At 58.8% G+C, this 13378-nt stretch overlaps 2 protein-coding genes across 2 annotated transcripts in view; one reads left to right on the top strand and one right to left on the bottom strand.

Annotated features, from left to right (window-relative positions):
• TFDP1 (transcription factor Dp-1) overlaps positions 1 to 2044 on the top strand; it is a 42971-nt gene extending 40927 nt beyond the window's left edge. Inside the window, exon 12 of the mRNA XM_032880999.1 lies at positions 1564 to 2044. Within this exon, the coding sequence (XP_032736890.1) occupies positions 1564 to 1711 (148 nt within the window). The 3' untranslated portion in view covers positions 1712 to 2044. The remainder of the gene's footprint in view (positions 1 to 1563) is intronic.
• A 2058-nt stretch (positions 2045 to 4102) lies between these two features.
• Positions 4103 to 9726, bottom strand: ATP4B (ATPase H+/K+ transporting subunit beta). The gene is made up of 7 exons (XM_032881001.1): positions 9577 to 9726; positions 8637 to 8765; positions 6716 to 6829; positions 6368 to 6567; positions 5389 to 5445; positions 4733 to 4831; positions 4103 to 4291 (listed from the first exon to the last, which is right to left on the bottom strand). The coding sequence occupies exons 1-7, from the start codon at positions 9686 to 9688 to the stop codon at positions 4130 to 4132; spliced, it is 873 nt and encodes a 290-aa protein (XP_032736892.1). The 5' UTR covers positions 9689 to 9726; the 3' UTR covers positions 4103 to 4129.
• Between the last annotated feature and the right edge of the window lie 3652 nt (positions 9727 to 13378).

Raw genomic sequence — 13378 nt, 5'->3', positions numbered from 1 at the left:
GGTTGCATGTTAAAGAAGAGTGTTTCTTGGCGCCCGAGCTCTGGCCTGTGGCCGGTGTGGGTGCCGTCCACCTGGGGCTCCCCTCTGTGTTGTCCGCTGAGAGCCGTGCCCAGTAGCGCACGCCCCAGACTCCCTCTCTCTCTCATGTAGAGTAGCCACGTCTCCCAGGCGGTTCTGCCCTTCTGGGTCTGTCCTGTTGAGGCAGCGGCGGGGCCCTTCCAGTGGAGTAGCGGAGCCTGAGGCTTCTCCTGGGTGACCCCGAGCCCCTGTGTACTTGTGGGAGGTGCCTGCCTGGAGTCTGAAGGGTCTCCGTTGAGCTTTAAGTTCTAGACTCGCATCCCTTTAACATGTGATGTTTCTTAGCATACGTTTTTTTGCGGCTCAAATACTGAGAAATCCCCGTGACCTCTGATGACAACTCTGTGAGGGGGTCACACACGGTGACACATGCACGTTGGGGGTGAGGGCTGTCGGCACCAGAGCCCCAGGATGCTGTCTGACGGTCAGTGTCTGGGCCACTCTGCCAGGTGCTGGGAGGTCCCTGAACCCAGAGGTCTTTCCTCGGGATCCCAGCCGAGAATCTCTCTGTTGTAGGCCAGGGCCTTGCCCGAGGCGCTGTTGACACTGGGGCCAGGTGCCTGTCATGCACGTGGCACCCTGGGGCTTAGATGGCAGTAGGCGCCCCCCAGTCGTGATAGCAGAGATGGTTAGGTGTCCCCTGTTGAGATTCCCAGGGGCACAGTGGCAACATTGACCGGTTCCAGACGCCCATCCGAGGACCAGGGTGTAGGGCCGAGCAGCCCGGCTTCCCAGAGGCGCCGGCCCTGCAGCCCTGCCCCCCTGCACCCCTGGGCTCTGCCCTGCCAGCCTCGCTGCCTTTCAGTGAGCGCCATTTCCTGGGCTGGCGGACAGCTGTGGGCTTTTCCCAGAGTGTCTGCATGAGACTCACCTGTCCCAGCTCAGCCTCCTGGGCTCGGCGCTGGCTCCGGGGGAGCAGAGGGTGTCGTCGGCACGTGTGTGCACACCGCATCACGCAGCCACACGCACAGACCCCACACCACGCATGCGTGCACACGTGTGCGCAGTCATGCACACGGGCACACTTAACACGTGCACACACGTGTACACGCGCGCACACAGACCCAGCACGTGCACCACACATACATGTGCACACGTGCACAGGCACATGCACACGCAGACCACACGCGCACACACATGCCCTTGAGTACATGCCTACACACCTCGCTGGGTGCTTCCCACACACTGCCGGCTGGGAGCCTTGCTTTGGAGGATTCCTGTCCTTTCCTGGGGCCCCTTTTTCCTAAGCTGCGCCCCCCCCAACCAAGATCCAGGGTGTCACAAGTACACAGCCTGGAAGAAGGAGCTGTGATCTCCAGCTTCAGCGTGTGGGGTTTTGTGTGTGACGTGATCACCGAGCCCGCGGCAGCCAGTGCTGCTTCGGTTCTGAACCGTGGAGGCTGGGCTCGGGGGTGCCGGGTGCGCTGGTGCGGACGTGGGGCTCCCCGCTCTGCCTGACCGCTTTGTCTCGCCTCGTCCTCGCAGTGACCTGACCAATGGTGCGGACGGCATGCTGGCCACAAGCTCCAGCGGGTCCCAGTACAGCGGCTCCCGGGTGGAGACCCCCGTGTCCTACGTCGGGGAGGACGAGGAGGAGGACGACGACTTCAATGAGAACGAGGAGGAGGACTGATGCCTGCCCGCGTCCCACCCTCGCGGTCTGCGTCGGGAGCACTGGTTCGGGAGCGGCTGCTTCTGCTGTGGGCGTGTGTTTCTTTCTGGCCTCCTCCCTGGGACCCGGTGGCGAGCTGCTGACCGGCCACGCGGCTCCGGCGAGCAGGCGAGGGCCGTGTCCCGCGGGGTCTCGGGGTGAGCGGTGGGGTGTCTCCATGCCAGCGGCCACTCGGGCCCCTTCCTCACTGTCTAGGGTTGTGTCTCCATTGTCTGTCCTCATCCAGCCTTCCCTTTGCTCCCCGCCCTTGCCGAGCGCGCCGGAGCACTGGCGTGCCAGCCGGGTCGCCAGGGCGGGCTGTGCCGGTGCACCGTGGGGCTGCCGCCTGTCTGCCGGGGCGTGCGGCCCCTGCTGATGCCGGCCCATCCCGGGGCATCGGGGGGCCCTGGCGCACGGCGGCTCTGCTTTTCCTCGTTCGGCGCCATCAGCTGTATCGTGACTATTTTCCCTTAAATTATATTGACTGTGATTCCGTCCAGTTTATACTTTTCTCTACGTTGCAGCAAATCGCGAAGTTCTGTTTCTGTTTTTGTTCGTCCAGAGTCTCCTGCCGTGCTGCTGCGGCGGCGACCGCGGCGGGAGGCTCGGGCGCGCGTGCCGCTGGGGAGGCCGCCTGATTTCTCCCAGGCGGGCGTGACTCTGGGGTCGTTGTTCACAGGCCAGCACGTCTGTCATCTGAGGACACGAACTGAAACAAGCGTCTTTGTTTCGTGGCCGCCTCCTGTAATCTGTGATGAAGTCGACATTAAGTAGAGAGAACGTTCTAACAGTTTTTTAACTCAGAATTTGTCAATCATTTTTAATAGTTCTTTTTTTATAAGAAGAAAAAGGAATTTCAGGACAGGCAGTGGTCCCTTTTAAAATTTATTCACAAAGACCCATTAACCGCACAGTTGCTGTCAGCTGCCTGTTCTAAACAGTAGTCTTTTTATTGAAACACAAATAAACTTTTCTGTAATATTTTATGGAATATAAAGAGACTTTAATTGTTTGACTTGTTTAACTTGGCACTGTTAGTTTTTATTAATAAAACGCGCATGGGCATTTTAAACAAGTTCTCTGCTCCTCTACTTCCAGATTCTTGTCCACATGTCACTCTGTCTCCCCTGTCAGTCTTGCTTCTCGCCGGGCGAGGGCAGGCGGCCAGGCCGGACAGGGGCCCGGGGCACACACCGAAGCCCGCCCTCCACTGTGCGCTCCGTGGCACGGCCCCGCGCCCCTCCCGGGTCCTTGCAGTTGAGACAGGGTCGGGGGTTTGGCATTCAGACGCGAGGTCGTACGGTGAGGAAGGACCGCAAAGTGGTGTGGACGGTGGAGGAGTGTCGCCTGTGCGGGGGTGTCCGCGGTGCTGTGGGGCAACGGGCAGCCGGTGTGGTCTTGCCGGTCGTGACCTCCCTCCGCTGTCGAGGGCAGCAGGCGCTGGAGGGTGGTGGCCCGGCGGCTCCGTGCTCACCGGGTGCCGCGGGCCCGAGGTGGCCTCCCTGCGGGACCCGTGGAGCTGGCGTGGGCGGGGGCCACTCGCAGAGGGCGCCTATCCTCGGGGTCTGACAGGCTTCCACCCTCAGCCGTGTGGGACTGTGTTGCTCTCTGGGAGGCGACATTGCACCTGGTGCTTGCGTGGGGTCAGGACACCAGGTCGCGCGGTGGCTGGGGGTGGGGGCGCTCCGGGAGAGCAGGTCGGTTTGATCAGACGCTTTTGTGCTGGGCTTTGGTGCAGGGCCTGGAGTGAGCCGCCCGCACGTCCCTGGGTGATGGAGGGTGGGCTCGTGTCCGTGGCTTCCTGTGGGGCTCAGCCCACGTGACGCCCTCTCGCCCCGCTGCTCACCTCCTGCAGGTGTGCAGGCTCCCGGGGCAGCCATGCTGCGGCCTCGTCCGAATTTCCCTGACGGGGGTGGGGGGGGGACTTGAAGAAGGTTTCCAAAGAGAAAGTGATTTTGTTGTTACGTTTTGCCCTTATCAGAAAAGACATGATTGTTTTACGCAGAGTAAGAGTGACTTTAATGTTTTATTTTTACAGTTTAGGAATTCTGTAAGAGCAAACCTTCAGGACGCCCATGCTCGTAAGTCCTGATCTCTGGGAGCGTGAGCCGTCTCCACGTGATGCGGTGCCGGGACTGCGGTGAGGAGCGTGCCGTCTGCCTGAGCCGTCCTCAGGGCCTGGTGGTCGGGCAGCTGCTGCCTCGCAGTTACCACCTTGGCCCAGGTTGTTACCGCAGCTCCGGATTTGGGGTCGAAGGGAGAAAGGAGGGCGCGAGAGGCCGCTGACTCTGCCCGAGGTGCTCGGGGCACAGGCGCCTGCCGGCCGTTCCCTGGGCGGGCCGCGGAGCACTAGGCCTGGTGGGGGGCAGCAGGGGCCCGCGGGGCAGGCCGGCCTCCCCCCTACTGCCGAATGTTGAGCTTGAACTCCACTTTCCCTTCGTAGGGGTCGTGGGGGTTGTCGAACGTCACGTGGTCGGCCAGGATCTTGCACACGACGAGGACCTCCGTGTTTCTGGGGACATTGAGCAGCTTTGCGGCGACCAGAGGGTTGCTGTAGTGGGGCTGGAGCCCGTGCGGGAAGACGGAGGAGGACAGCATGAGGAGCGGCTCGACAGGGGCCGGTCGGGTGGCAGAGAAGTGGCGCCTGCTGCTCTGCCTGCACGGGGCACGTGCGGAGACGCACTGTCCCCACTGAGGGACGAGGGGAGCTCGTCTGGGCTCGGGGGATAACACCAGGGACGAGTTCAAGTGCAGACTATATTTGATGAGAATTACCATGAAGATAGGAGAGATTGAGAGATCTGAAGGCTGTGCCTTAACGTGGATATATGGTTGTCTGAAAGGATTTGGGAAACTGAAACCATTAGGTTTGGTATTGGCGTTTCGCATGGGAGCTGTGTTTTCAGGTAGGGGCACCCGGAGGGCCGCACGGTGTAGCGGGAATGTCGCGCTCGGTTTGGGACTCGTGTGCGGCGGTTGTCGGAGAACTGAGACGCGGCCTACCTGCGCCTTCTTGCCGTAGTAGGGGAAGTAGTGGAGGCTGAAGGTGCCGTTGGGCGGGTAGTACTCCACCTGGAGGGGCCGGGCGTCCTCGTGCGGGTCCTGGGGGCGGAGAGGCCGGCGCCTGAGTGAGGCAGGCTCCAGGCGTCTGCGTGTGTCTGCGTGTGTGTGAGTGGCCCGGCGGGCGGCTGGAGCTCGGCAGAACGCGGACGGAGGACACCTTGTGTCTGTTCAAAGCTCAGGTCAGCACACGTGGGTGGTCCCAGGAGACACAGCCTCACCCCACAGCGAGGCGGGCATGGGGGGTTGGGTGCTGCGGAGCCCCTGGGGGGAAGACCAGCCTCAGAAGAGACTCAGTGGAGACATGTTTGTTTTTTGGGGCTTGTGCTTTAAAACCGGTTTTGAGAAAAACTGGAGGAAATTACTGCTGACTCTTAGCGAGTTTTTCCAAACTGCCACCAAACGCTCAGAATGGTGGGAGTGCTAACACCGTCCCAGATGCTTCCTGGGCCCGGCGGTGACGGAGATCACTTTCCTTACTGGTTTTAGTCCCCTGCAGTGCTGCTCGGGGGCGGGGCTGGGTCCCGGGGGGCAGCCGCAGGGAGCTGAGGGCCGCGGGGAGCTGGGGGCCAGTGGCTCTGGCGAGACCACACACTCACCAGGAGGGTGCAGTCCACCCTGGGCGCTGTGCCGTTGCTGGGCAGGAAGTTCACGATCTGGAAGGAAAGGGCGTCCGTGTCGCGCTCCCACCGGCTGCGTGCGAGCGAGCGGCCAGAACCCTGCCCCACACGGTGGTCTTGGCTGCCGGCGCATGGCAGGGCTGGACGGGAGGTCCGAGCCGTGGCTTGCACTCTCTGGCACTCCATGGTGCCTGTGACGGGGTCCCCTGGGTGCCCGCCTGTGCTGCCCCACACATACTCTCTGGCCTCCCGGGTCCCGGCCGTGTGTGTGCCTGCGCCCGCCCCACAGTTCTGCCCTGGTGCACATGGCTCCCTCCACCAGGCAGCGTCGTGACCCCGCAGGGACCCTGGAGTGTGCCGTTCAGGTACATGGCTTCCCCGGGTGTCTCAGGAAGGAAGTTTAATCGTGCTGCACACCTGTTGGCCAACATGGAGCAGAGACCCCCCCCCCCGGCCCTCTTGTCCTGTTGGCTTCCAGTGGCATGTCCCCTCCCCTGCACCCCAAGGCTGGAGGGACCATGCCGCCCTGTGGTTTGCTGGCACCAGCCCGTTCAGCCTCCCTCGTGCCCGGCAGAGGGTCCCTGGCCCAGATGGGGAACTACTGCTCGACATCGTTCCCAGCCATCCTCGTGGCACCTGACGTGGCCCGGCTGCTGGCAAGCTGTGTGTGCACGCAGCTGCCCTGAGCAGCCCCAACTCTGAGCTCAGCGTCCAGTGCAGAGCCTGGAGCCAGGGCAGTGTCTGAGCTGTTCATGTTGGATCTTGGTCAGCTCCCAAGCCAGCACGATGGGCCTAGCATGCCTAGCAGAGGAGCAGGGTGGGACGGGCTGCGGCGCGTGTCCCAGCCTTACCAGCCTGGACCCTGTGCTGGGGTGCATGGGGTCACACGAGGGCCAGGCACCCAGGCCCCTCCAGGCCACGGCTGGGTCTGGGGTCTGTAGCCCCACCCCGTGCTCACCCTGTTCATCTTAATGATGAAGCACGGCTTTCCTTCTGCGAAGCCGAAGTTGGGGTCCGTCAGCCCTGAGCAGTTTTGCAGCATGTCTGCTGTGAACTTGCAGGAGAACTTGGTGTGGTTTGGGGCCTGGAAGCTTTCCTGGAAGAAGTACTTCTCGGAGCTGCAGTTGATGCTGTCCTCCTGGGAAGCTGGCGAGTAGCCTGCCAGGACAGACGAGCCTGTGGGCGCCAAACCCGGCCACAGCCACCTGGGGTGGTGGGGCTGGTGGGAGGGTGGGGAAGCCCGTACCCTCCCTGAGATGGTCTTAGAAGAGGGAAGAGCAGAGGTGGGAAGCGTTTTAAACGTCACCTGCCAGGAAGTTGTGGAGCGTGTGCACGAGGTCCACCCAGGTCCTGTTGTCAGAGATGTTGTAGGAAATGTCCAGGCCTTTCTCCCCGTAGACATCTGGCCGCAAGGTCACCCCTGGAGGGAGAGCACGACACATCTTACTCCGTTCCCCACAAAGTGCTGGTCACATCCCAGCCACTTACTGCAGAAATGGCCCGGCCCGGTGGCCAAGCGTGGGCTGCTGTGGTCCTGGCCAGTCCTGGGTCCTTGGGCCCTGGGCAAGGAGGCTGCGGCCAAGTGTCCTGCAGTAGGAGCTCAGCAGGGACCCGCCCGCCCGGGAACTGAACCGCGTCGCCAGATGAAGTTGTGTTGGAATGCACATTTGAAGCTTCACTGGTTTCGGTCATGTCTGAAAGCCCCCAGATGCCGTGTTAACTGTACGAGAAAAGGAGCACACGTGTGGCATCGGGACCGTTGCACAGCTTCTGGGCAGCCTCGCTTGTGTTCACACGAAGACGCGCAAACCGGCGTCACAGATTCGATAGACGGGGTCCTCGCTCTCGGGTCCTACTTGACTTCCATTTCCCAGCGCCCTCGTCGTCAGGCTCGGCTCCTCCCGTCCACGGGGACCGTCGTGTTTGGCCGTGTGCTCGTTCCACAGCTCGGGAAGCCAGTCCCGTTGACGGGACTTTCTAAGCAGTCAGCCAGCGCTCTCTTGTTCCATGGATGCTGTGGGAGTAACAGCTGCGCGTGGCTGGAGGGGATCTGACCAAGGAGAGAGCGGGCACCGCTCACGAGCGCCCGCCCCACGCGTGCACCACAGCCGCTCCCCGTGGGCTCACGGCTCGCTCGCTGCGTCGGGGCGGCTGTCGCCCTCTCTGCCTCCCGGGGCCCTCCCACCCACTGGGCTTTGGACAGGTCACGTGACAGTTGTATATTGAGGTTTGTAACGTAGCGTTTCTGCTCTGAAGCCAGGTGAAACCCTCATGGCTGTCCGTTGGTTGTCTCTAGAAATGACCACCAATGAGGCACTTGGGTTTGTGATCGCTGATCAAGGGGTTCACGGGAGACCCCAGCAGAAGAGCTGGACCGGCTGAGGGAGACACGCCCACCCCGGCTCCAGGGCCCGCACCCGCCACCTTCTAGAGACGTGCATTCTCCTGGCCTCTCCTGGGGAAGTGCGGGGCTGTGGTGGGGCGTCTCTGCGGTTCTTGCTCCCTCAGAACGCATCCAGGACGTGCGGGTGGCGAGCGTCCGGGGAACCGTGCTGCAGAGCGCGTTTCTTCCTGGATTTCGCGGCCCGTCCCCCACCCCAGCTCGCGCCTGCCAGTTCTCATTTGGTTTGTGCAGACAGCTGGGCTAAGCCACCTTCTCCAGGACCTGGAGTGCTGCCTCTCTGTCCCAGGCCTTGGAGTCCTGTTGTCACCAGTGACCGCCTCTCCTCTCGGGCCCCACTTGGGGGAGCACCTGCTCAGCCTTCGTGCCGGGCCTCTGCCCTCGAACGGGCTGCTCTTCGAGAAATGCGTGTTCTGAAGAGCCTGTGGTCCTGGAATTGTCCTCCCAGAGGGGAAGCGTCCGTGTTGAGGGGTGTCCTTTCCTCCCCACAGACTCTCCGTTCCCCTGCCTCCCTGCTGTCTCATCCGTCCTCCCAGACGTGTCCTGTGTGTGTCATCCGCGTAGCAAGTAAGTGAGGTAAAGACCGTCTCTGTACCAAATCTGTTTTAATAATTAAAACTAAACCAAGTCAGACTATAGTCTTGGGTCACCATCTTCAAAAGAAGCTGAGGGGCTGTCTGCACCCGGGTGTGCCCCTCTTGAACCCTGGGGCCACCAGCAGGAAAGGCCCCTCCAGGCTGCCCCCCGGGGTTCGTTCTGGAGGGACCCAGCATTGCCCTGACGTGTGGGGTCCTGGTGCCCCAGCACCAGCCACAGGCCCCGTTACCTGGTGACTTTAGCTGGTCTTGGTAGTCGGGCGTGTATGGGTCGAGCGTGCACATCAGCGTGTAAATGCACAGGGCAAAGATTCCGGTCATCACCACGTAGAAACCCACGTAATAGAGGCTGATCCACACTGTGGGGAGAGGGAGGAGGCCTGTGGGACCCAGGGTGACACTGCTTCTCCATCGGAGTGAAGAAATCAGTGGTGTTTGCAGCGCCTTCACACACAGTGTTGTCCGCCGTCACTTCCGTCAAGTTCCAGAACGTTCTCACCCAGGAGATGCTCTGTATCCCTTAACTTAAAGGTCCTTAAAAATCATAAGCTTTAGGAACATAGCTTTAAAATTGCTTTTCTCAAATCTAAGGCTGAACCTTTGGGGCTGCCCCTCAGATGTTCCCACTTTGTAGATGTCTGCTGTCAGTGGGGATTAGAGCTAAAATGGCCTTTTGGGGTCATCTGGTGAGGGAGGTGCGGCCTGGCCAGAAGCCCTGGCAGGGCCTGGGTCCTGGGTGCCTGGACTGCTGGTGGACGGTCCTGTGCATGTCCTCAGAGCACTGCCCCACCGTCCCCTGCCCTCCCTGCCATCCCTCTGTCCCCCGCCAGCCCCTGCCGTCCCTGCTGTCCCCAGCTGCACCCCGCTGTCCCCTGTCATCCTGCTGTCCCTGCCATCCCCACTGTCCCCCGCCATCCCCTGCCCTCCCCGTTGTCCTCCGCTGCACCCCACCATCCTCCATCATCCTTCTGTTCCCTGCCGTCCCCATTGTCCCCCGCTGCACCCCGCCGTCCCCCATCGTCCCCACCGTTCCTGCCGTCCCCACTTGCCCCTGCCCTCCCCACTGTCCCCGCTTTCCTCCTCTGTACCCTGCCATCTCCCGCCATGCCCCACCATCCCCACTGTCCTGCGGTGTCCCCTGCCATCCCGCACCCCTCGGCCGGCACGTACCCCACCGAGACAGTGTCCGGCCCAGCATCTGCCCTGTGTCTGGGTTCCAGCAGTAGCGCTGGAACTCCTCCATCCGCTGGCTGCATGACTTTTTCTCCTGCAGCGCTGCCATCCTGTAGAACGGGGGTGCTGCCCTCACCCAGCCCGGGAGGAGAGGGGCCACCTCTGGGTTTTATAGTCTCCTCCCCCAGAGGTCAAGGTGCTGTGGAGACGGGCTCCAGGGAACGCAGCAGGCATTGCGGTCACACCTTGCTGTCCAAACACAGTGGCTATCAGATATCTCGCCGCCCCTCGTCTCGGATGCCCTTGGCCGTGTCCTTGTCTGTCCTGATACCGACCAAGGTCAAGGGCTTCCCTGCAGGAGAAGCAGTTCTCTGCTCCTTTCCCTTCCTCCGGGGAGAGATGTGAGGAGTACAGGGCGGGTCCAACCCCGGCTCTGTGCCCGAGATGGTCCTGGTCTGAGCCGATGGGGGGCGGCGACCAGGGGGCTCCCACCACCATCGCTCCTGCGGGTTATCACTTGCTGGGGAGCACGTCTGACCCTGAAGATGCCCCGTGTGAAAGGGGCCAGGAGCTCTGTTCTAGACATGAGGGTTCCGAGGGTCCCCGTCTTCACCTGCCATCACTCCTGATGTTTTGTGGAGGTGAGGAGGCTGCTGTCCGGGATCTGCTGTTGGGGTCAGGCTGGGGCCCTTCAGGACTACTTTGTGTCAGTTCCTCATAGACTTTCTGGTAGGGAAAGCACGCCAGCCCCTGCTCACCACTGGGCCCAGGGGCTTCTGACCAACTGTGCTGCTGGCTTTAGGACCACGGCAGTGTCCGGGTGGGGGGCACTTGGCCTGGCAGCACACCCGTGCCTGCTGGGTCACCTGTGCCACCACCAGGCTTCTGAGGGCTGACTCGCCAGGGGGCCTGAGTACCCGGGCAGCGGCAAGCCCTCCCGACCAGCCTGACGCGTGGCCAGAACCAGGAGGCCTTGGCAGTCTGTGCAGTAGGCCTGTGACACCTGCTCCCTGGGGCCTCCTCTCTGAAGTTAGGTGATGGTGACATGCCACAGAAGTCTTCTCCCAAACAGCGAAGTCACAGCCTGATGAAAATAGTGGGTTTTGTACACAGAGACCTAGAATTTCACGGGTTGTCCCATCTGGGTTTTCCCTCTGAAGGAGTAAAAGTGTAGCCAAATTTGAGGTTTCTTTGGGAAGAAGAAGAAGAATGGAAAATGCTCTTGCAGTTGTCCTGCCTTATTTTCTTTAGGATGATTTAGAGTTTTTTAGCAAAACAAGTAACCGAAGATTCAGAGGGAATAGGGCCATTTTAGCTCAGACTCATAACTTTTTGACGAACCAATTCTGTGTATTTTCCATGGCACTGTTCTCCTTCACAACTTCGGTATTTTAGGTTAGTGAGACTCGGGGGCATTGGGCTACAGTCTGGGCCCTGGACCCCGATTGCCGGGGCCCGAAGGCACTGTGCCGTCTGTGTTGCCCCCAGAATAAATGCCGCTTTGAAGTGAGTGAGGCAGGAATTCTTTCTAGAAGTCACTGAGTGAAACCTTCCCCATTCCGTGGAACGCTCAGCTGCACGCAGGTTAGCACAACGACCTCAGGGTGCGTGCCGGCGGGGAGGAGAGGGGCGAGGGCAGCCGTCTGCACCACGCGTGCTGAGAGCATGGCCTGGATAGGCCGTGGGGTGAGAACAGGCTGCAGGAAGTGTGGGGTGCCCAGATCTCCCCCACGTGGCTGTAACAAGGGGGCCCCCCTTCTGCTGCCGGATAGGGTCCGCAAAGGCCCACTAAAATGAAGGATTATAGAGTAGCAGAGTGTCCAGGGTCCAGCTGGTGGTCGTGCAGCAGACCAAGGTCCAGCAAGATTGCAGAGTGAGCTACGACAGTCAGCATATGCTGCTACCACGGGGACGGGGTGTTGGGATCAGAGATTTTAAGGCAGTTATGATGAAAGTGCTAGAGTGAGCAATGATAAACATGCTTGAAAAATATAAACATGCTTGAAAAAAACTAAACATGCTTTAAAAAAAAGTTTAAGGAAAGAAATAGAAGATACAGTGAAGTACCAATGGAAGCTGTAGATTCAAAAAAAGAGTGAAAACAAGAAATCAGCAAATGGATTTAACTGTATAAGGAAGGGGACAGAGAAAGAACCCATGACACAGAATGAAAAATAATAGACACTCTAAAATATCATAGATGAATCAAAATTGGATTCTAAGAAATGTTCAAGTAACCCAAAGGAAAAATGGAAAGAGAAAACAAGTGAAAAATAAAAGTGGCAGACCTGAGCAACAGTAACATTGAATATAAATGCTGTAAATACACTGAAACCTGACAGGAGATTTGAAAACAGGAGCTCACTGGACGCCACAAGAGACTCAGATGGAGAGAGAGAGGCTGAGCGGGGAAGAACGGTGAAGACGTGTCACGCCGGCAGTCATCATTATACAATGTTCGACTCCCGTGATTTTCTCTGCTGCGAAGTCTCCACATTAACATAACCACACAGGTTAACACAGGTGTTATGTGTTAATGTGTAATGATGAAGGGTCAGTATACCAAGAAGACACCGCAACCCTAAATGCGTGTGCAGTGAACGACAGGGCGGCAAGATGGGGCGGCAGACGCACAGATCTGCGTGTAGAAGTGGATCCGCGACTTCAGTCACGGGCTTCAGCGTCTCTCCCAGCAGCTGCGGAGCAGCTCCACAGAGAGCCAGCGTGGCCAGAGAAGAACTCAACAGTATTGTCGACCAACAGGATGCCGTTGACGTTTCTCAAACACACCCCATAGCAGAATACAGTTTCTTTGTATGTGACCTTGGACCATACACCAGGGTAGACTGTGTCCTGGGCCGGAGAATAAAGCCCAACAAATCTGAGCATCGAGATCAGGCCGTGTGTTCTCCAACCACGATACAGTCAAACTCGAAATCAATAACAAAAACAACAGGAAGATCTCCAAACATGTGAGAAATGAACACTACCCTCAAAGTAATTCATGATTCAAAAGGAAGTCTTGAGGGAAATTAAAAAGAAATGCGTAGGACTGGTGACAAATGGGTGCCATCAGAATAATGGGCTGCAGCCGCGGCACAGCAACAGGACAGTGTCTGCTCTAAGTGCTCTAAGAGAGTCTCAAGTTCGTGATCTAAGTTCCCACTTGGAAAACTTAGGAAAAGAGCGGGGTAGCAAGTAGAAGGAAGAAACAAGAAATTACAACAGAAATCAATGAAATAAGAACAAAAGAAAAGGGAAAGTCGGTGAACGAGCTGGTTCTTCGAAAAGTCCATAAAACTGACGAATCTATGGCAAGAGGTAAAACAGGTGATCCCATCAGAAACGAAGCATCACTACAGACCCTTCCTACACAAGGAAGTGCCACACACGGTTCTATATACATAAGCTCAACAGCTTCTATGAAATCGGCCGCCTCGAAAAACACACCTTGTCCAATTTGAAATACATACTCTGACCAGACCTATAACTGCAGGAAATTGAATTTGTAATTTAAATTCTTCCAACAGGGGCGTCTGGGTGGCTCAGTGGGTTAAGCTCTGCCTTTGGCTCAGGTCATGACCTCAGGGTCCTGGGATCAAGCCCTACGTGGGGCTCTCTGCTCAGCGGGGAGCCTGCTTCCCCCTTTCTCTCTGCTGCCTCTCTGCCTGCTTGTGATCTCTCTGTCAAATAAATAAGTAAAATCTTAAAAAAAAAAATAAATCTTCCAACAAAACCCCTCCAGGCCCTGATGGTTTCACTGGAGAATTCACTGCAGGAAAACCCAACCACTACCCCC

Source organism: Lontra canadensis, unplaced genomic scaffold (assembly GCF_010015895.1).
Source record: "Lontra canadensis isolate GAN:19392208 unplaced genomic scaffold, GSC_riverotter_1.0 scaffold73, whole genome shotgun sequence".
Lineage (NCBI taxonomy): Eukaryota > Metazoa > Chordata > Mammalia > Carnivora > Mustelidae > Lontra > Lontra canadensis.
The sequence above is the reverse complement of the archived record's forward strand: the minus strand, read 5'-3'. Positions and strand labels throughout refer to the sequence as shown.